Source organism: Rhodotorula paludigena, assembly GCF_050403205.1.
Source record: "Rhodotorula paludigena JCM10292 DNA, Rt_paludigena_JCM10292v1_ctg3, whole genome shotgun sequence".
NCBI classification, from domain to species: domain Eukaryota; kingdom Fungi; phylum Basidiomycota; class Microbotryomycetes; order Sporidiobolales; family Sporidiobolaceae; genus Rhodotorula; species Rhodotorula paludigena.
In genome coordinates this window covers 695,588-716,260 of record NW_027481455.1, presented here as the reverse complement: position 1 = coordinate 716,260, position 20,673 = coordinate 695,588, and the positions used below count along the sequence as shown (strand labels likewise).

General features: G+C 65.9%; 8 protein-coding genes across 8 annotated transcripts; 6 read left to right on the top strand and 2 right to left on the bottom strand.

The window, feature by feature from the left end:
- Window positions 1–81: 81 nt before the first annotated feature.
- GOT1 (Got1p) lies at window positions 82–1,189 on the top strand (the record flags this gene model as incomplete). Its single annotated transcript, XM_076646214.1, has 7 exons — window positions 82–103; window positions 177–184; window positions 380–463; window positions 523–607; window positions 737–830; window positions 947–1,028; window positions 1,145–1,189. The coding sequence occupies 7 exons, from the start codon at window positions 82–84 to the stop codon at window positions 1,187–1,189; spliced, it is 420 nt and encodes a 139-aa protein (XP_076508493.1).
- A 235-nt stretch (window positions 1,190–1,424) lies between these two features.
- On the top strand, window positions 1,425–2,254 carry PFY1 (profilin; the record flags this gene model as incomplete). The annotated part of the gene is made up of 5 exons (XM_076646213.1): window positions 1,425–1,437; window positions 1,581–1,678; window positions 1,782–1,919; window positions 2,010–2,105; window positions 2,219–2,254. The coding sequence occupies 5 exons, from the start codon at window positions 1,425–1,427 to the stop codon at window positions 2,252–2,254; spliced, it is 381 nt and encodes a 126-aa protein (XP_076508492.1).
- A 642-nt stretch (window positions 2,255–2,896) lies between these two features.
- JCM10292_005313 (uncharacterized protein) lies at window positions 2,897–8,419 on the top strand (the record flags this gene model as incomplete). The annotated part of the gene is made up of 9 exons (XM_076646212.1): window positions 2,897–3,335; window positions 3,396–4,100; window positions 4,179–6,757; window positions 6,822–6,981; window positions 7,036–7,114; window positions 7,171–7,558; window positions 7,615–7,938; window positions 7,998–8,247; window positions 8,313–8,419. 9 exons carry the CDS (start codon window positions 2,897–2,899, stop codon window positions 8,417–8,419), a joined length of 5,031 nt encoding a protein of 1,676 aa, XP_076508491.1.
- Window positions 8,420–8,650: 231 nt separating this feature from the next.
- Window positions 8,651–10,019, bottom strand: JCM10292_005312 (C2H2-type zinc finger protein; the record flags this gene model as incomplete). The annotated part of the gene is made up of 4 exons (XM_076646211.1): window positions 8,651–8,753; window positions 8,816–9,299; window positions 9,374–9,550; window positions 9,617–10,019. The coding sequence occupies 4 exons, from the start codon at window positions 10,017–10,019 to the stop codon at window positions 8,651–8,653; spliced, it is 1,167 nt and encodes a 388-aa protein (XP_076508490.1).
- A 1,141-nt stretch (window positions 10,020–11,160) lies between these two features.
- Window positions 11,161–12,836, top strand: CAP2 (F-actin-capping protein subunit beta; the record flags this gene model as incomplete). Its single annotated transcript, XM_076646210.1, has 8 exons — window positions 11,161–11,164; window positions 11,221–11,390; window positions 11,474–11,622; window positions 11,775–11,854; window positions 12,014–12,052; window positions 12,139–12,353; window positions 12,509–12,641; window positions 12,718–12,836. 8 exons carry the CDS (start codon window positions 11,161–11,163, stop codon window positions 12,834–12,836), a joined length of 909 nt encoding a protein of 302 aa, XP_076508489.1.
- A 415-nt stretch (window positions 12,837–13,251) lies between these two features.
- Window positions 13,252–15,069, top strand: JCM10292_005310 (uncharacterized protein; the record flags this gene model as incomplete). The annotated part of the gene is made up of 5 exons (XM_076646209.1): window positions 13,252–13,430; window positions 13,507–13,919; window positions 14,030–14,227; window positions 14,358–14,509; window positions 14,599–15,069. 5 exons carry the CDS (start codon window positions 13,252–13,254, stop codon window positions 15,067–15,069), a joined length of 1,413 nt encoding a protein of 470 aa, XP_076508488.1.
- Window positions 15,070–15,300: 231 nt separating this feature from the next.
- Window positions 15,301–17,594, top strand: UBX3 (clathrin-mediated endocytosis regulator UBX3; the record flags this gene model as incomplete). Its single annotated transcript, XM_076646208.1, has 4 exons — window positions 15,301–15,444; window positions 15,778–15,984; window positions 16,045–16,624; window positions 16,681–17,594. The coding sequence occupies 4 exons, from the start codon at window positions 15,301–15,303 to the stop codon at window positions 17,592–17,594; spliced, it is 1,845 nt and encodes a 614-aa protein (XP_076508487.1).
- A 202-nt stretch (window positions 17,595–17,796) lies between these two features.
- On the bottom strand, window positions 17,797–19,327 carry TPI1 (triose-phosphate isomerase TPI1; the record flags this gene model as incomplete). The annotated part of the gene is made up of 10 exons (XM_076646207.1): window positions 17,797–17,873; window positions 17,975–17,994; window positions 18,086–18,101; window positions 18,168–18,209; window positions 18,276–18,395; window positions 18,475–18,643; window positions 18,743–18,842; window positions 18,908–19,031; window positions 19,133–19,207; window positions 19,291–19,327. The coding sequence occupies 10 exons, from the start codon at window positions 19,325–19,327 to the stop codon at window positions 17,797–17,799; spliced, it is 780 nt and encodes a 259-aa protein (XP_076508486.1).
- Window positions 19,328–20,673: the final 1,346 nt, after the last annotated feature.

The following is a 20,673-nucleotide window of genomic DNA, read 5'->3' as shown; positions in this document are numbered from 1 at the left end:
GAAGCGAGTCCGGAGAGGAGGCGCGCCGTCGTCACGCTCCCGCAAGCCCGCAGCCCGCTCGACCACGGCCCAGAGCGCAGGATGTGGCTGACAGACTCGCAGAGTGAGCCTACGCACGCCCTCTCTTTCTCGCCGGACGCGCTTGCTGACGGTCGCGAGCTTGTCGCGTGCACCAGAAATCGGCGTAGGTCGACGCCGCTCCTCCTCGCCTTTGAGCGCTCTGATGGGGCTAGAAGGACTGCCAGTGGCTTCAGAAGCTGCAGGCCGGTCTCTCTGCCCAGCCACGACTCGTCCAGAGCGAGACTCACCCCGCTGACCTCGTGTTGCCCTCGTCTCGACCATGCTTCGCCTCGCCTGCGCTGCACGCACCGCGCTACAGGTCGGCCTGACGTCCTTTGGCGCCTTCTTCATGTTCCTCGGCGTCCTCATGTTCTTTGACGGGCCCCTGATCGCATTGGGCAACGTGCGTCTCGCTTCCCTCTCTGCTGCTCCGCCTCCGTTGACCTCGCCGCCTGCGTGCAGATCTTGTTCGTGAGCGGGCTGCCGCTCATCATCGGGCCGCGCAAGACGTTCTACTTCTTTGCGCGCAAAAACAAGCTGCGAGGGAGTGCGTCTGCTCGTTCGCGTCCCAGCCGGCGCTGCACTGTGACTGGCCCGGTCCTGTCCAGGACTTCATAGTCACATTGAGTCCGGAGCCGACAGCACGACGCTGACCACCGTACTCACGCGCGCGCAGCCTTCGCCTTCCTCGCCGGCATCCTCCTCGTCTTCCTCAAATACCCCTTCTTTGGCGTCCTCATCGAGACGTTTGGCTTCCTCAACCTCTTTGGGTGCGTTACTGCTCGCCCTTTCTCTCTCTCTGCTTGCTTCGGGGCAAAGGAAAGGGCGGACTTTCGACAGCTTTCAGTGCTGACCTCGATCGCTCGTCGGCGTCCCCGTCGCGCAGCGACTTCTTCCCCGTCGTCCTGTCGTTCATGCGACAACTGCCCGTCATCGGGCACTTTTTGAGCGCACCAGGCGTGCGACAGGTGCGTTCGCCTCTGCTGACAGGCCGTGCCATGAGGCACTGTCTGCTGTTCCCCTCGTCGGGCCTTTCTGTGCATTGTGAAGGGGAATGCTCACGCTCTCAATTGCTGGCGCACAGGTGACGGACCGGATATGCGGAGTGCGGAAACAGTCGCCGGTATGAGGGAGTGGTGCCCAGGTCGAGGGCGGAGGGATAGAAGCTGATGAGGAGAGAGGGCGTCTCGGATCCGGTCGCGCGCAGTCTTTTCGTTCACATTGCCTCACCTGCATTCATAGCGTACTAGTCATCTCTCATAGCTGGCAAGGAGAACAGGCGCCGTTGCTCGGAAGAGGTTTGGGCGTTGAATGCTCGTCGGTTCGCTCTCTTGTCCCGCACTCTACTTTTCTCTGTGCAAGCAATGTCGTGGCAGAGTGCGTCCAGTCTGCGTACGTACACGCACGCACCCGCACTGACTCGCCCTCGCTGTCCCTCGTTCGCTCTCGCCGTCGTCCCCACTCCTCGTCATCGCTGCTCCCGCCCCCGCCGCGCCCGTGCGCCGTGCGAGCGAGCGCAGCCTACGTCGACAGCAACCTCGTGGGCTCGGGCAAGGTCTCGCGCGCCGCCATCCTCGGCCAGCAGGGCGGCGTCTGGGCCTCCTCGGCCGGCTACGACGTGAGCCGCCGTCTCTCCCCTCGTGCACCCCTGGGCGCGCTGTGGGACCTGCCAGAGCTGCGACGATCTCCATACTGACACCTTGGACCCTACCCGCGAACAGCTCGCGCCCGAAGAGCAGTCTGCCATCCTCGCCTCGTTCTCCGACGCCGCATCCGCACAGGCCAATGGCGTCCGCGCGCGCGGGCAAAAGTACCTCTGCATCCGCGCAGACGACCGCTCCGTCTACGGCAAAAAGCAGGTGCGCTCGCACGGCGTGCTCCCGCTGCGGGACGCGCTCCCCTCGGGACAAACTGGCGCTGACTGCTGGAACTTGACTACCGTCGCACAGGCCGATGGCATCATCTGCGTCAAGACGACCCAGGCGGTGCTCGTCGCCGAGTACGAGGCGCCCATCCTCGCCGGCGAGGCGACCAAGGTCGTCGAGGTGCGTCTCGACGCTTTGCTTCTCTCGCAGACAGGCAGTGGCTCGCATCTGCTGTCGTCTGCTGTAGGAAACCTCTAGGCCTCACGAAGCTAACCGAGTACGAACGTCTGCAGGAGCTCGCCGACTACCTCATCGGTGTCGGCTACTAGACGTCTTCCGCCGCTCGACCCCTCCTTTCCGCCCTTTTCGTTTCCCTCTCAGCACCTGCACATCCGTTCTGCCTACGTCTTCAGTACCCACACAACTCCCCTTGAGACTCGCTCGACACGGTGCGACCTCCGTTAAGGTCGGAACTGTCTTTCTCCTGCCTCTTTCGCGTCGAGCCCGCAAGTTGGGCTCGCGCTGATTCTGCAAATCATCAAAGCATTAGATGTGGTTGCAGTTCAAGCAGCGTTGTGAGATCTGGGTCCCGAGCTAACTGCGTTGGCAGCACCAGTCGCCCTCCGCTGGTCGACGCTCCCGTCTTCCACCGGCTGCAGACTCGCGCGTTAAGCCAGCTGTCGCGCTCAAAAGAATCGACCGCGGCGTCAAGCAGTACAGCAGCAGACGGTTCAAGCGCCGCACCTCGCTGCCCTCGGCGTTGACACCGAGCGCCTTGTCTCCTGTCTATTCCACGTCGCTCAACCCCGCCCACGCTTGTTCGCCTCGCGCCTGCCTTCCGTTCACTCGCTCATCTTGAGTGTGCTTGCTCGCTGCCCGCGTTGACACGCAGCTGTGGGCCTCACGCTTCAGCTCTCGCTCGCCTGCGTAACCTCTCGTGCTGCGGATCGTCCGCCGAGTTCACGCCCCGCATGCACGCCGGCGATACTGTGGGCTCCTCCGTCGTGTACGACGAGCCCTCGCACGCCCCGTCCGCTCCGACTTCGCGCCCCTCCTCGCCCGTCTCGTCCAAGGCGTCTTCCTCGCCCTTCTCGATCCGGTCCTCGCGCCTCCGCTCCACCCTCCAGCCGCTCCCAGCTTTCCACCCGCGCGACAGCGGACCGCGCGCTAGCCCGCTGCCGGACCTGTTCGCCGCGAGCGAGTACGCCCAGCGCGCAGAGGGCGTGACGCTCTTCGGGCCGCCGCCGCGCTCGCCGCTCACTCCGGCGTCGACAGCGCTGCCGAGTGCTCGACCGCCAGAGCTTGAGCAGGAAGAGGTGGCGCGGCGGCGATTGAGGGAGAAGTACGCGCTCGGGAGGGAGCAGGACGAGCGGTGGGAACGGGTCGTGAGGAAGGCTTGGGGAGGTGAAGGTGCGTTCCTTACGTCTCCCTTTCTTCTCCAGCTCAAAACTGACTCGACGATCTGCACAGCATCTGGAGCCGGCGATTTGCCTCTCGAGAACGGCGCCGCAAGCGTGGCTATAGCTGAGCCAGCCGGTTCGCTCCCGGCGTCTCCGCCTTCAACGCCCCGATCCAGCCGTCGCAGTCGTGCAGCGCCCGACTCGCCCGACGCTCAGTCTCAGTCCAGCTACAGCAGCCAGCAGCAATACCGCTCACATGCCAAAGCGCACTTCGCCGCTGCGACAACCACTCCGCTCGACTCGCCTCTTGTGCGCTCGACGGCGCCTCCGTCGCCGTACTCGGGCGCATACCGAAGTCGCGCCCCGTCCCTTCACTTCTCGTCGCCGCCACGCTCACCGGGCGGACCATACGGCAGCAGCGTGCGAACTGGTTCGCCGGGCGTCTCGCCTTCCGCGTCGCCTCCGCCCTCCGCTGCACGCCCTCCGGCGGACCGCACCCTGACGCCCATGCCATCCCCGCCTCCGGACGTTCCGCCATCGGCATTCCCCAACGCATCGCACACGCGCCCCGCGCTGTTCCGCACGCTCGGGTGGGACTACCTCCCCTCGCGCTCGGCGGTGCGGTCCCTCCGCGGCCCGACGGTCGACGGCGAGCTGAGCGACCTCGAGCGCGAGTGGGTCGAGCGGAGCAGGAGGGTGCCGGACGATGGCGGGCTCCACGACTGGTGGGGGAACCCGGTCGAGACGCGCGGGAGCTGGGGGAGGGCGGTACTCAGTGCGTGCAGCTCATGCCCTCTCAGCTCCGGCACTTGTGTTATTGAGGCTGATGCGAATTGATTGCGGTGCCGCAAAGGCCCCATCGTCACCGAGACGGAACCGTCGCACTCATCGCCTGCGCTGTCGGTCCAGTCGTCGCTGCTCTCGCCTCGCTCGAGCCGTTCGAGGCGTTTTCGACAAGCGCTTTCAGTCCCAGTCGAGTCGACTGCGGATCGTATGACTTCCACCACGGCTTCAAGGCGGTTGAGCAGCCGCACTTCGCATGCCTCGTCGCGAGTCGCGCTTCCCGCCTCGATCTCGGCACCACCTTCCCAGCCGCCGAGCGAGACCCAAGACACAAGTGAGGAGTCGCTCTACGCCCACGACTTCGTCGACGACCGTGCGCTCGCAAGACCGAGCAGTCTGAATGTTTCGCAGGACGAATCCGACGGGGCGACCTGGCGGCAGAGCGAGATGGACCCGGCCCAGGCAAGTCCGTTGCTCTCGGGCACGTCGAGGCTCGGCACCTCGTCGCGATCGCAGCTGTGGGATTCGCAAGGTGGCCCGTCGGCCCCTCCTCGCTCCGACGGGACGCTGCAATCATTGAGCCACAACCCAGCGTCGAACGATGTCAGCAGCTTCGCCTCATCTGGACGCGGTATGCGCCAAGGGTCGAGCATCCACCAGTACGACTCTCCCGCATCCATCGGAGACTCGAGCGTCTTTCCGCCAGGTTCGCCGATGTACTCGCCCGAGACGTTCGCCTCGCCCGCGCGGAACGGGTTCGTTCCGTCGGCGCCGTCTAATCCGACTCGCACTCCAGGCTCCCGATCGCCCTCGAACGGTCTCGTCTCGGTCGGCGACAGCACGGCAGCCGAACAGCCTATCTTGTCCCTCTCCTCCATCCCGCCCCGATCCGCCAGCGAGCATCGCTCGCCCAACCGAAGCGGAACTTCGAGCTCTGCCTTGAAAGCCTCGGCCGGTCATTCCGACTATACCATGACATCCGAGGACTTGAGGGCTATTCCGCCATACCCGTTTCGCTCGCCGCACGACATACTCGCATCGCCGCTGTCGCGCTCAACGCGGATCTCGACCTCAGTTCTGCCGTCGACTCTCGATCCTGTGCCAGGTGGATGGCCTAGTCCGACTAGGAGTGCCACGCCGTCGGCCGCTGCGATCCCGTTTGGAACGAGTGTCGTTTCGCCCGCACGGGACGGGACGAGCGCATCGTCGACACCGCGTCCGACGGCTCGCACGCGCTCGAAGACGCCGAGTCGCATGCCACACGACAGAGGCGACGACATCTCGCGGTGGGCGCAGGGCGTGAGCGGCTCGCCATCGCGAACGAGCACGTTGATTCGCGAAAGCGGAGGCGGATCGTCGGACTTCTCAGCCACGACATCCTCCCGACGAACGAGATCGAGCGCGCCGCCTGGCGCTTCCGTCGACTACTCGCACGTTTCAGCCCACTCACCGACGGTGTCGGCTACGAGCAGGGCGAAGGTGGCCAACTCATCGGAGAACGCACTCTCGACACCGCTCCGACCGTCGTTCTTCGGCTCCGGCTCCAGTGAAGGACTGCCCACCGTCACGATCGACACCAGCGTGTCGCCTTCATCTGTGCGACGTCAGGCGTCCTTTGCAGTCGCCTCGTCCGCCTCGCCCGTCCCGCGAAGTTCTGCAAGTTACCGCTCACCCGCCGGCGCCGGTCCGCTGTCGCCTCTTTCGCCAACACGCTTCAGCTCTTCTTCAGCAAGGACGCCGTCCGATGGCTATGTCTCGGCCGTTGAGGTCAGTGAGGTTGAGGCGCCGACGACGTCGAACGAGCCGTCTCCTTCATACGGCAACATGGGCGACTCGATTGAGACGCTACGCTCGCCGCCCTCCTCTCATCCCATCTTCCGCAGCCCTGGAATCGTGTCAATCACGCACTTCGCCGACTCGAGCTCGCGCGACGGCGATTCGCGCCTGTCAAGTCGCAGCACTGCCTTTGACTCGCCTATCTCGCCGTCTATTCCATCGAAGGTCGGAGCAACCGGTCTGTCGCTTACGTCAATCGCGTCGCTACCGACCGCTCCCGACGACTCGTCGACAGTCGACCTTCCCAATCCTGCCGATTTGCCTGATCCTCCCTCCTTCCCCCATGCCGGCCATTCAGGCTGGTCCATCGCCACGAATGGACCCGACCTGCACGGCGTCGGTGGCCAGCTCTCGCTCGATTCGCTTGCGCCATCGCTCAAGTCGCCCCCGCTCGCCGGCCGCATTCCTTCTCCGCCGAGCTCGCCTGCCGTACTCGAATCGGCTAGCACTTTTGCACAGCGTTACCCTCCGCCATCGCCATTTCCCGCATACACTGCCGAGGAGCCGATTCAAGCCTTTGACTCGCCCGTACATCACGGCAATTCGTTCCCAGCGCCTCCGTCCGCCCCGTCCCCCTCGTCTTATTCCGAGGGCCGCACAGCGTCGTACACACATTCGAAAGCTACCTCCCACAGCAATCGTCCGATCGTTAAGCCATGGCGGCGTGGCGCCCTTCCTCTCCCGCAGCTGAGCGAGGAGGAAAAGGCGGCGCGGCGCGCTCTGCGCAAGGCGGGCGTGAGCTCTGAGGCGGGCTTGTCGTTCGAGGAGAGCAAGGCGGGGTCTCGCAGGAAAGCGTGGGCGCAGATGCAGGCTGTGCGTGATCCTTTTGCTCGCTCGTGCAGTGTCGTGCCAGAACTGACGGCTGCACGTCGCGCAGTTCGAGCAGGAGCGCCTCCGCCTGTTCGAGATGCTCGGTGACCCGGTCTCGGAGCGCGACGTGCCCGTACTGAATGCGCTCGCAAAGCTGCACTTGAGCACGATGCTCCCGTCGGCGCGCGAGACCGGCGTCGAATACTTGCTCGACTCGCTGCAGCTCAGTGCGCCATGACATACCTTCACTCTCTGAATCGTCCTGACAGAAGTCGCTGCAGATCAAGCACAGCCGGACATGGCTCACCTGCTTGCTTTCGAACTCGAAAACCGCGACCTTGACCAGGCGATCCACTGGCAGTGCGTCGACCCTTTGCCCGTGTCTGAGCTGCGCACTGAGAGAGTCTTACTCGCAGTCAACTCGCCGTGCACTACGGCCCGGAGAACCCCGAGCACCATGTCGCGCTCGGCCACGCCCTGGTCCGCGCCGGCCAAGTTGACGCCGCTTCACACGTCTTCGAAGGGCTAACGCGCGGCTTCCCCGGCGAGCCCTACGAGGCAATCGGGCTATACGAGCTAGCTCGACTGTACCAGGACCTCGACACGCCCGAAGACCGCTCGCGTGCGCGGGAGGCGTACGAGGCCGCGCTTGAGTCGCTCAAGACGCTGCGGCTGGTCGAGCCCGAGTTTCGATTTGGCGCGAGGTGGGACGAGCTGGATGCGGTGGAAGGCGCCGTGCTCGAGGGAATGCAGGAAGTCCTGGAGGGGAGGAAGATGAAGACGGTTTCGCCGTACCGCAGCGGGGTGCGTTCCGCTTCTTTCGATCCGACTTGACGCCTCACTAAGTGGCGCCATTCCAGTACTCGACACCTCACCCGCTCTCTCGCGCCGTCTCACCGTCTCGGATCCGTCCAATGCCCTCCGCCTCGCCTTCCCGGGCTCGTCACCCCGCTTCCGCAGGTCCACCGCCTCGTCAGCCCAAGTCGCCTCTCCGCAAGGTCCGCGCCCCCTCGCAGCAGCAGCAAGAGCAGAAACTCCAGAACGTCCAGTACGCCGACCTACCATTCTCGCCGCCGTTCGAGCCGCTCCACTCGCCGTCGCTTGACCCGTCGCTGAACGAGGCCGTTCCGCGCGGCGGCGTCTCGTCCCCGCCGAGACGCCCTCCCAAAAAGCACCGGCGAAAGGTGCGTGGCGCACTCTCATCTACGTCTCGAGCACGACTGACGAGCTGGCTTTCGCGCAGGTCGACCCCGAAACGGCGCGCACGCTCGACGTGATCCTGTCCGGGCTGCGGCGCCTCTCGCGCTCGTCCGACGCCGCCTCGCTCGCCGCCTCGACGACCGCGCTCGCCGAGCAGGTCGCAGCGACGCACGCGGCGCTCGAGGAGGTCGCGCGCGGCGAGGCGGGCAGGTCGGACGAGCTGAGGAGGAGCTTGGAGGAGGCTGAGCGCGAGCTGGGGACGCTGCCGGAGAGGCTGGTGTCGACTGCGAAGCGTGTGCCACCGATTCCTCGAATGAGAAATGCAGGCGCAGCGGCTGACGAGAACAAGCTGCCGCAGTCATCGCCGCCCGCCCGCCTGGTGTCGCACCGCCGCCAGACTCGCGCGATCCGCTCAAGGGCGCAATGGAAAAGCTGGAGCGGGCCAAGCGGCTGGCGCATCAGTGATCTAATGGCAATGTACAGGTCGTCATCCGCCTCAGGCCAACGAAAGTGCCGAGATAGCAGCGAAGCGGCGACTGGGAAGGCCGAAGCAGCTCCCTCGTCGGCCTCCTCAACAATGTTCTGCTCTGATCGACGCTCGCTGCTCCGTGCTGCCTCTCGAAAGCACCCAGGCGCAGACGTGGCCGCTGAACGAGGCAGCGCGAGTGGCATTGCGTCCTCCCTTAGCGAGCACCCCTACTTGCTCCCCGCCCAGTCCTCCGGGTACGCGCGCGGCTCGTGATTGTACGCCGTGAGGAACTGCTCGAGCGCAGCCTTGCCGGCGGGGTCCTCGCTCTTGCTGCAAGAGGACGCGTATCAGCACGACGCGCCGCTTTGCAGCAGACGCGAGAACGAACGCACCCGACCTCGTCGCGCAAGACGCGCATGAGCAGCGCCTCCTTCTCCATCTCGAGTTCCATCTCGCGCTTCTGGAGCGCCTCGAGTTCGTTCGCGAGCTCGTCGTGCTCGCGGAGCAAGAAGGCCGCCTTGGCCTTTGCGAGCGCGTGCGCGACAAAGTACGGGCTCAGGTCCTGGTGCAGCTGCATCGCCGCGAGCTCGTCCGGCGCAAACACGAGCTCGTCGTCGTCGGCGGCGCCGCCGCCGCCTTCGCCTCCTGCCGGGGGCGCGTACGCCGAGTCGTCGTCCATCCCGAAGCCCGAGTCGTCGCTCCCCGCGCGCGCGCGCTTCTTGCCCTTGCCCTTCTTGCCCGTCGCAGCGGGCAGCGCACCGTCCTCGCCGGCGGCAGCGGACCCGGGCGGCTTGCGGCCGGCGACAATCTTGTCGCCGTGCTGCACGCGCATGTGCTTCTGGAGCGCATCGGTGCGCGTGAACGACTTGTCGCACTCTGCAGTCGCGGCGGGGGTCAGTCGGGTGTTTCCAGCTCGGGCGACGAAGGGAAGAGAAAGAGGCAAAACGCACCGGCCCGGGGACACGTGAAAGGTTTCTCGCCCGTGTGGCTGCGCAAGTGGGCGACGAGGGCAAACTTGGACCCTTGCGTCTTTCCGCGGCGCGGGCACCCGTTCCACATGCAGATGTAACTCGCGGCGGCTGAGCCGCGCGCTTTTGGCGCGGGCGCCTCGGGCGGGAAGGCGTGCACTGCGGGTGTGGCGGGGGGGTCTTTAGTGAGTGAGGAAGCGAGAGAGAGCGAGGGCGGCGACGCACCGTTGTGGACATGCTCGACGAGGGGCTCGATCTCCCAGAATTCGGCGCCGCACGGGCCCCACTCGCAGCGCTGGAGCTGGAGCTGGCGCGGGTCGAACCCGTACGTCTTTGGGCCTGCTGCTGCCCCGCCACCGCGGCGACGAGGGGTCGGGTCGAGCTCGTCTTCGTCCGAGTCGACGGGGCCGTCCCCGCCGCCGCCGCCGTCCATGGCGTCGTCCTCGTCGGAAGAGGACGAGAGCATGAAGGAGGAGGCGGCCGAGCCGGAGCGGGCGCGCGAGGCGCGGCGCGAGGGCGTGGGCGAGGGCGAGAGGGCCGAGAGGGACGAGGCGGGCGAGGCGGAGCGGGTGCGCGAGCGGGTCGCGATGCCCGGCGCGGCTGCGGCCGAGGTCGAGGCGGTGGCCATGGCTGCGCGGGCTGTGTCTGTGGGTGAAGAGGGACCGAGGTGAGCGGCATATCGTCTGCGCCGCGGTGGGCGAACGGGGCGGCGTCGCTGCTCAAGTCCCGGCAGCGGCAGCGCAGTGTGACGCTCCACTGGGATCGCGGAGCCTCACAGGGCCGTATCGGATTGCGCCGAGTAGCGAGGATGGCCTCATCAGCGAGTCGCACCCACGGTGACGGTGAACCCGCTCACGGCCGCGCAAGCGAGGCCATACAGCGCCCAAAGGCAGACGTAGAGCTCTAGTACGCCGCTCGTGCACACTACAGGCCACGGTGTGCGTGTGTCGCGCGTGTGCCAGGGTGCCCCCGCTTGTCGTCGCTCGGGTCGGGGCAGTGCAGCTGCGCAGGAGCCAGAGGAGGGCACGCTCACGTGGATGGTTGTCTCGGGTGTTGCTGCGACTGGCTGGCCCCGTCGCGCAGTTTGGTGCGCGTCTAGTCGAGGCGAGTGGGGAGGGCGAGCCGATGGACGCAGACGTCGAGCGAGGGAAGCGCGGTCTGCTCGGTGGACGGGGGACAGACTAGCTTCTGTGCTCGCTGTGGGACCAGTCTCGCAGTACGAACGGAAGGCGCGAGTTGCAAGGGAAGGGAGAGAGAGGCTCAGACGCGAGCAGCACCGCCCACAGCACACGCCCGCCAGACCCGCTCGACGACCCGTGCCAGAGTCCAGGCCTGCTCGACGAGCCAGCCACGGACCCCTGCACTGAGCGTCAGGCTGGAAGGGGAGCGAGTGCTGCTGGCGCGGACAGCTGCTGTTTCTACGACAAACGGAAACGCGCAGCCAGGGTGCCGATCTACGGTGTGGATCTTCGTTGCCTCTATGTACCTTCTGTGTGTGTGTGTGTGTGCAGCCCACCGCTCCTCGGCTGCCAGGACGCGCTCGAGCCCCGTGCACTGCTGCCGCAACAAGGACGAGTTGTGCGCCACGGGGTGCAGAGACCCTCTGATTTGGCTTAGTTCTGGTGGATCGGTCACTGCAGTGGGTGCTCGGGCGGGTCCTGCGTGTGGTGCAGCGAGTGTGCGGGTGGGTGCGCGAGTTGTAGTGAGTAGTAGCGAGCAGACGTAGGAGCAACTGCAAGTGCTCGCTCTGCACCCCTCGCACCCCAACCATGGGTGAGTGCTGTCCAGGGCGAGTACGAGCACCACACTGACCCCACCCCGCCCCCCAGACGACGCACTCACGTCTGCGCTCGACCTCGTGCGGCGGCTCCCGCCCTCGGCCGTCGCGCACACGCTCGACCGCCTCGCCGCCGCCCTCCCCGACTGCGCAGACGACCTCGCAGCCAGCGTAGACGTGCCCCTCGCAGTCCGCACCGACACCTCCCACCGCGACTACCTCGTGCGGACCCCCGTTCCTCCCCTCTTCCTCTCATGACCCGAGGTGGGGGTCTCTCCACACTGACCCACAGAGCGCACCCACAGGCCTGCGACTACAACCGCGACGCCGACTCGTACCGCTCGCCCTACACCAACGAGTATGACCCCCCGCTCGCAGACGGCACCACCCCGAGCCCGCCCCTCCGCGAGCTCGAACTCGCCATGAACGACGCCTTCAACGTCTACCGCGACCTGTCCGTCGCCGCTTCCCTCTCTTCACGTGCACTTTACGGCGAGGGAGACGCTCGCGCGCGAACCACGCGGCGACGGGCTCTCGCACTCACGCAATCGCGGCTCACCAACACCTCGACACCCTGCTGACCTGCTCGCACACCGCCCGCCGCAGGTACTACGAAGGCGGCGTCTCGTCCGTCTACCTGTGGGACACCGATGAAGGCTTTGCCGGCGTTGTCCTCATCAAGAAGAGTGCGTCTCGTTCGCGCACTGCCACGCTCGCTCCTTCTTCGTCTGTGCGGCTTCAGCAACGCGCTTGATGCCCCTCTGCGTCCACACCCGCATGATACGCGTGTCGGCGCAGATGAGGGGATTGTGAACTCGCTCGCTGATGACATTCGTCGCACGCAGCTTCCGACGCAGGCTCGTCGACCTCTTCCTGGGACTCTGGTGCGTCGCGTTCACTATACATGCACGGCCTCGAGCAAATTTCTGAACTCCCGGCCAAAGCTCACCGAAATCCTCCTCGCACGCAGTCCACGTCTTTGAATCCTCGTCGTCGCTCCCGTCCACCTCGTCCTCGTCTTCCTCTTCCGCGAGCCGCACCTCGTCGCACTACAAGCTCACCTCGACCGTCATGCTCCACCTCGAGAAGCCCTTGCGGAAGGAGGGAGGGCAGGAGAGCGCCGGGGCGGAGGGAGCGCGGACCGAGGAGGGCGAGGTGGCGCTTGGTGGGAGCATGACAAGGCAGGTGCGTCTGCGCGGGCGCGCGTCTCTGCTGCTCTTCGGCTGCAGCACGTCCCTCCGTGCTGCTCGGAGAGCTCTTCCAGAATGATCATGCCCCGCTGACGCGCCTCTGCCCCTCCCTCCCACCACCCTTCGTTCGCGCACGCACGCCACGCACAGCACGAGCTCACGTGCGCGCTCGACCCGTCTTCGGCGACGACGCTCGCGCAGAGCCACCTCGCCAACGTCGGGCGGCTCGTCGAGGACATGGAGCTCAAGCTGCGCAACCTCCTCGGCGAGGTCTACTTTTCGAGTGAGTGCCGCTTCCCCTCTCCCCACTCCTTCTCGCGAGCGAAGAAAAGCTGATTAGGAGAGCCCCATGCGCGCAGAGACGAAGGACGTGCTCGGCGCGCTGCGGAGCCAGGGCGGGTTGGAGCAGCAGAACCGCCAGCGCGCGCTCCAGGGCGAGCTCGTCGGGCTCCTCAAGGGGCGCAAGGTCGCCGCGTAGCTCATCTTGGCGTGAACCCGTGTGTATGTTTAGCTGGCTCGGGTGTTGCGCTCGAGCTCGTTGCGATAGCGTGGTGCATGTGCGTGGAAGAGGCTAGATCAAGGCTAGATGAGCGTAGCGGAGGATTCTGCTCCCTCGCAACACAGCCTCGAACCTACCGGTTACGTGAAAGAGGCACAGTCGCAGGTCGTCAAGCCAGCGCAAATCGACTCGAGACGAAGAGCAACCGGGTGCACGTGCGCGAAAGGGCGAGATGATCGTGACGAGGGTGCTTCCGCTTCCGCGTGCGACTGGCCTCCACCCGAATGTCTCTGCTGCGTGCTCGCCTTGGCTCTTGTCGGTGTCCTTGCTCGCTGCGCTGCTGCGCTGCTCTTGCTCTCTGCTGTGGCTGGCGCGACTCCGTCTCGTGAGCGCAATGCTCGTCGCTCTCATCGCCTGCGTCGTCGCCGTGTTGGCGCAGCCTCTACTCGCATCGCCGACCTCGCTCCGCCTCTCGAAGCGCGATGACCAGCCCGGGCTGCAGAGCTCGAGCGCTCTCGTCGAACGCCAGGTGGACGGGATCGAGGCGCTCCTGAACCGGACCGCGCTCCTCAGGTGCGCATCCTCCTCGTCATTCGGCGCTCCTCGTCGAGACCGCCTCGCTGAGTCCACATCGCGCGCCTCGTCGCAGCTGGGAGACGGGCGCGCACCTCGAGGCGCTCATCGAGTTCCACGCCCCCTCGCTCTCGCCCTTCTCGCACGACTCCGACTGGAGCGAGCCCACCCCTCGCGACGCCGCCTCCCTCCCTCCCGGTCTCCTCTCGCGCGTCGGGCAGATCCTGTCTAACGCGAGCGGGAGCGGCGGGCCGCAGCTCATGCAGGACGGGAGCGCCGCCGACCCGGCGAGCGTCGGCCCGTTCGTCGTCCTCGCCAATTTCACGCTCGACAACGACGGGAGCGAGCTCGTGCAAGGCATCGGGAGGGGAGAGATCGAGACGGCGGTGCAGCGACAGGTCGACGTGCTGCTCCAGGGCACGCCGAGGACCGAAGACGGGGCGATCAGCCACCGGACCGAGGACGTCGAGCTGTGGTCCGACTTTGTCTGTACGTCCGGCGCTTTCCCCTTGCGGGTCAGACTCCACCGCTCGTGGCACCTCACTGACCACCCCTTGATCGCTCTTTTGTACCGTCCTTCCGCCACGCGCCCCTCGCAGACATGGTCCCGCCCTTCTTCGCCTATCTCGGCGCCCTCACGCAGAACCGCACGCTCCTCCAGGCGGCCTACGACCAGTGCAGGCTCTACCGAGAGCACCTGCGGGTGTCGAGCGGGGACGAGGCGGGCCTGTGGAGGCACATTGATAACCGCTTCGAGGGCGGAGGGGACATGCGCGACGATGGCCTGTGGGCGACAGGTGAATTCCGCTTTTCTCCTTCTAGCCATGCTGGCTCTCCAAACCGTCTGGCGACGATCCGCGCGTCATCGAATAGCCGAAACGGTCTTGCGCTGGAAGGACAGCAGCTGACTCCTTCCCGCGCTCGCAGGCAACGGCTGGGCCGCTCAAGGCATGCTCCGTACCCTCGCCTCTTTCGCCAACCAGGATGACGACGACCTGCAGAACGCGTTTGAGAGCCAGGCGCGCGACCTCGGAGACTGGGTGAAGGAGATTGTCGAGCGCACGTGGGAGATGCCCAGAGTGCGTCTGCCTGCATCATGCTCTGCTCCTCTGTTATCCGCTACCTGGATACAGAGGCGCTGACGGCAGTATGGTGTCCTTCTGCGCAGCGCTCCGGCCTACTGTACAACTACCTTAACGACACTTCTTCGTTTGCGGACGCTTCCGGGTCTGCCATCCTCGCCTCGGCGACGTACCGACTCGCGTACGTAGCGCGCGAGTTCGACGGCCTCTCGTCCTCGGCGCCGTCGTCGTCGTCGCTGTCGGCGGCCGAACGCATGTACCGCACGTTGATCACGTCGGACGGACGGCACGTCTCGAATCCGCAAGGCGTGCTGCGCCCCGTCGTCGACCCGATGAGCTTTGATTCGCAGCTCGACAACGTGCGCGCGGACGGGAGCGGGAGCGTGAGCCCCGAGGGCGAGGCGTTCGTCCTCCTCCTCGAGAGCGCGCGGAGGGACTACCTCGCGAACGGGGGCGACGTGCCCGACGTGTCGGCCGACTCGGGCGCAGACCGCGCGGGTGCCGCCTCGAGCTTGATGGGGGTCCTCGCGGCGTTGGCCGTCCTGCTCTTTGCCTGAGGGGATCCCTTCCGTTCCGCGTCGACCACGTTGTGTTTGTAGCCTGCCCTGTTCTCGCCTTTCCCGCCCTGACTTATCGCGTACGATACACGGTGACTCTAGATTCTCTGTATATGGCCGTTAGACTCCCTTGTGCTGCAACTCGTATCTCGTTCCTCTTGACTTGCACCGCCTCTCTCCCTCGCTCTCGCTTTGTCTTGCCATCTGCTCTCTCGCGACTCGGGCCGCGCAATGGACCCGTCTCGCCCGCTATCGCCGCAGCAGCACGCTGCGCTCGAGCAGCTGAGCGCCATCACTGCGCGCTCGGCCGATCCCGCCTCGCCCGAGGGCCGCACGAGCGTCGAGCTCCTCGAGCGCAGCGGGTGGAACGTCGAGGTGCGTTCTCTCCCGTGTGGGTGCTCTCTCGCGGCTGCCCGGCTGTGTCTCGTGCGCTCGACGCTGTGGACGACGGGTCGAGACGAGGTGGGGGCGGGTCGACGTGTGGGAGCGATGCGAGCGAGGGAAGGGCGCGGCGAGACTCTGTCGGGGACAGACGGGCTCCAAGAAGGCCGACGAGCTTCTCCTACTCGCCGCACAGCTGCCTGCGAGCCTAATCCGCTGCACTCCTCGCACTGCGACGACGGAGTCCACCTCGGCTGCACTTGCACGAGTAGCTGCGAGTCAGATCATCGTGCCCAGCTGTGACTGACTTCCGACTCTGTGCCACAGACCGCCATCTCGCGCATCTTCGACGACGGGCCCATCGCATCCACCTCGACGTCCTCGTCGGCTCGCCATGCCTACCCGCCCGCAGCAGACGACAACACCGGCGTCGACGCGACTCTGTTGCCCTCGGCAAACGCTACCAGGCGAAGGACTGCCAACAACACGGGCGGTCTCGGGACAGGCGCAGTTGGGCTCTACTACCTGCGGCAGGTGCGTTCCAGCGACGTGCTCGTACGGCCCGCCCGATTGAGTCCTGACTCCGCGTTACAGGCACTTGCGGTCCCCATCTCGATCCTTTCCATCCCCGCCTCGATCCTCTACAACCTTGGCGCGCTCCTTCTTGGCCTCATCGCCCGCCTCTTGCGCCTCCGCGGTCCTTCAACCGTCTCTCTTCGCCCGCGCAATCCGTTTGCGCCCGGTGGTGCACTCGGTGGAGGCTCGCGCACGATCCTGTCGCCCGCAGCAGCCGCTGAGCAGTGGATCAGGTCGGTCGAGGAAGTGACCGGTCTTCCGCGGCGAGACGAGCGCGGATCCGCCCACGGTGCTTCGTACAGCGCAGCGCGCGCCGGTCCATCATCATCGGGCCTCTCCGCGCGCCGCACTTCGGCGCCAGCCCCACCGGGAACGGGCAAGCGCCTCCCGCGCTTCCACGTGGGGTCGTACGAGTCGGCGCTGCGCCTCGCCCGCGACGAGCTGCGCATCCTCATGGTCGTCCTCACAAGCGAGGAGAACGAGCGCGACGAGCGCTTCAAGCGCGAGGTCCTGTGCGACGAGGAGGTGAACCGCGCGATCGAGGAGGGAGACGTGCTCGTGTGGGGCGGCGATGTCAGCGAGCGGGATGCTTACCAGGGTGTGTGCTTTGCTCCCGTCCGTCCGAATACTTGACACTCATTCTTGGACTCGCAGCCGGCCAGACCCTCGCCTACGTCGCGCTCCCCTTCATCGCCTTTATCGCCTCGCAACCCTCGACCGTCCCTCCCGGTGCATCCGTCAACCCGGCCACCGCCTCGACCGCCTCGCCCCGCTTGCGTCTCCTCTCGCGCCTCGAGCCCGCGCCCTCGGCCCCACTCACCGCCGCGTCCCTGCACGCCCACCTTCAGACGGCCGTGTTCCCGCGCGCCAGGCCGTACCTCGCGCGCCTCGCGCAGCAGCAGCAGCAGCGCGAGGCGGACCGCGCCGCGCGGGACGAGGCCGAGCGGCGCGTGGCCGAGAACGCGCGCAGGGACGAGGAGCGCGTGCTCGCGGTAAGGCGGCGGGCGCAGGAGCAGGAGCGCGCCGAGGCGGCGCGGAGGGACAAGGAGGCGCGCGAAGAGCGCGAGCGCAGGGATCGCGAGCGGATCGCGGCGAGGGCGAGGGCGTGGCGCGTGCGGCGGAGGGAGGAGCTCGCGCGCAGGCCGGAGGGCGAGGACGTGCGCGTCGCGGTCCGGCTCGGGAATGGCAAGCGGGTGGTGCGCGGCTTTGGCGCGGCCGAGGGGACCGAAGCAGTCTACGCGTGGGTCGAGTGCGAGCTCGGGCAGGAGGACGATGCTCGCTCTGGCAGCGGGGTCGAGGTCGACTTGCCCGAGGGGTACGAGCAGCACTTCCACTTCCGCCTCGCGACGACCTTTCCTCGCCAGGTCATCCCGCTCCCTTCGCACCTCGCATCGCCGTCGACCGCGGACGTTGCTGCCGCTGCGCCCGAGAGCGTGACGGTCGGCAAGGCCTTCGAGGGCCTGGGCAAGCTAGTCAACCTCGTCGTCGACGGGCTCGAGGAGCGCAGGCGGATGAGCATGAGCAGCCGGGAGGAGGCAGACAGCGAGGAGGAGGAGGAGGAGGACTGAGTAGGCCGTATCGTTCGCATGTGCAGGTTGCACCTCAGCTTCTTGCTCCTCTCGCATCGACGTCTCGCGAAGTCACGCAAAACGTCAAGTGAGATAATGCCAACTTCTGATTTTTGGTTGCACGCGCTGCTAGCAGGTCCAGTGATCACTATACAACGTCTGGGGGGTCACGACTCATTGCTGAAAGGATGAGTGGAGGAGCTCAGAGCTTGCTCTTGGTCTTGTAGGCGTTCTCCGCCGCGGTCACGATCTCGGTGAACTCGGGCTTGAGCGAGGCGCCTGCGAGCGTTGGCAAAGGCAGAGTCAGTTTCGAGTTTCTCGTGGGTCCTGCGAAAGCTTCCGGAGCTCTCGGGCCGTTCTGGGAGGGAAAAGCCACGTACCGCCGACGAGCGCGCCATCGCTGAGGGCAGGAAGCAGCCGTCAGTATGAGATGGTCACATCGGGCATGGCAGGACAGCCAATGGTGCAGCGAAAAGGGACGCAGGGCGTACATGTCCGGCTGGTTGCCTGTAGTGCGAATGCGAGGTCAGCACTCTCCGTCAGGCGGTCAATGAGGCACGGTTCAAGACGCACAGAGCTCCTGGGCGTTCTTGGCGGCGACCGAGCCACCGTAGACTGCGCGCGAGAAACCGAGTCAGGTCGCCTTCCCTCGACCGCAAAAGAAGAAGTCGCGCGACGCACTGATGCGGGTCTCGTCGGCGACCTTCTGCGAGACGCGCTTGGCGATGAACTCGCGGATGTACTTGTGCGTGTCCTGCGCCTGCTCGGGCGTCGCGACCTTGCCGGTGCCGATGGCCCAGACTGCGAGGCGCGCGCAGCGGACAGCGACTCGGTCAGCCTTTGCTGGAGCTAGTAGCAGTCGGGACGCGCGGTGACGCACCGGGCTCGTACGCGACGACGATGTGCTTCCAGTCGTCCTCGCCGATGACCTTGGCGAGGGCCTCGGTCTGGCGCGCGACGACCTCCTCCGTCTTGTTCGACTCGCGCTCCTCGAGCGTCTCGCCAATGCAGAAGATGACCGAGATGCCAGACTTGATCGCCGCGGCGGTCTGCGAGGTGCGTAAAAGTAGAGATGAGCCGCCTGCTTCATGGAAACCGCTCGCAGACGTGGCGCAAGGCGTCCACGCCGAGAAAGTGCAGCAGCTCACCTTCTCAGCAACAAGCTCGTCCGACTCGTGGAAGAGGGTGCGGCGCTCCGAGTGGCCGAGGATGACCCACTCGAGGCCAATGTCCTTGAGCTGCTGGAGCCTGTTTCGCCACACCACAGTTCAGCACTCCACTTGTAGTCTGCGGCCGGGAAACAGAGAACTTACGAGATCTCGCCGGTGTAGGCGCCGGCGGGGAGCTGGTGGGCGTTCTGCGCGGCAACCTTGATGCCCTTGCGCGCGAGCTCCTTGAGGGGGAGGAGGTAGAGCGCGGGAGGGGCGATGACGACCTCTGCGAGCGCGGTCGTTCATCAGAGACCGAACGTTGCGTGCGTGCACGAGCGTGCGCTCGTGACGAATCAGGCAGAATGAGGGATGGACAGGCGGACGTACCGGCAGACTCGACGTCAAGCTCAGCCTCGTTGAACTGGTTGACGAGCTTGGTGAGGTTGGCGAGGTCACCGTTCACTGTGCGTGAGGAAACAACCGCATCAGTTTCGTCCATGCACGAACCGATCGACTGAGACTGAAGAGACGAGTCCGTGACGCACTCTTGAAGTTGCCGCCGACAAAGAGCTTGCGAACCATGTTTGTAAAAGTTCAATGTGGTCTGTGAGATGTAGGTGCAGGGCTGTTCGGGGCGAAAGGGTGACGGCAGAAGGAAGATGCCGGTGGTCGATGTGAGAGTGGGATGTGGGACAGGCGAAGAAGGGTCCCGGTCAGTTGCGCTCGTCCACAGCAGCACAGTAGAGTAAGATGACGCACCGGGATGGAGGACGAAGCGGATCAGAGCGAGGATCGTCGAGATGGAGACGAGCGACGAGGGTAGCCGGAGAGGTGACGGTCAGCGATCTCGCTCCCATCCACGCCAGAGCTCCTGCGAATCCTGCCCGAGTCCTCGGCAGCCACCTTGATCCCCCTCGAGCCATGTCCAAGCCACCCGGCTGCGTTGATCGCCCTGCGCCGAGACCCCCTGCATCGCCCGACCGGGGCAGGCAGACTCGTCGTCGCAGCGCCGTTCGAGCCCGTTCGACTCGGCCAGTTGGTTGTTTGGATGCATCCAATGCCAGTGCAGCAGCTCACGGGGTAGTAAGTGTGAGTGCGAGAGTGTCGAAGGACGCAGACGTCCGGTCCGGTCCTCGTCGGGTCGGTCGCTCTCGTCCCGCGGCTGTCCGCTTCGCTGCCGGTCCTGCTCTATCTCGCATGAGCTGGCACAGACAGCACTGCAGCCCGCACAGCTGCCACGCCTCGCTGCAGACTGCGGTCGCCGCCGTGCCCCCGCTTCTCCCCGCGCTCTCGTCCCGCATCGTCATCGTCTGCAAAGATTCCTTCCGCCCACTGCTACAGAGTCGCGGGTGCTTTGCGTTCGAGGCTCCAGAGAGGAGCAGGACTCCGCTCTGATGGAGCTGTTGCGCTGCTCCCGCTTCGTGCTCGCTGACTCTCCGCCCCGTTTGTCCATCCCGCTTCACCGTCGTACTCATTCAGCTTCTCTCGCTCAGATCTCTCGATTTGCTCGGCAGTTTCCAAGCTCCTCCCCTTTCGCGTTTGAGCTGTGATCGCCCGGATCGGTGCCTTGGCGCTTGACCCGCTTCCGCCTCCCGCAGTACAGTACCATAGCCTGCCTGCACTGGGCGCGCGCTGCCTGCCGAAGCGTCGCGCCTCGCAAGCTGGATGCCTTGCGCTCGAAGCTTCCGCGGTTTCTAGAGCGAGCAAGAGCAGACGAGCGAGCGGTCCGCCTCAAAGACAGGCTCCGGCTCTCGCGGGACCATGCAGTACTCTTGGTGGCGGACGCGCTCCGCCTTAGTCCTGCGCCGCACTGAGCTGCTGTAAGTTTCTTGCGCTCGATGCTCGTTGACATGCACAGCCCGCGCTCGGCGGCGGGAGAGCACGACTCTGCGGTCGACGCTGCAGCCGGCCGGCTCGATCTCGATGCA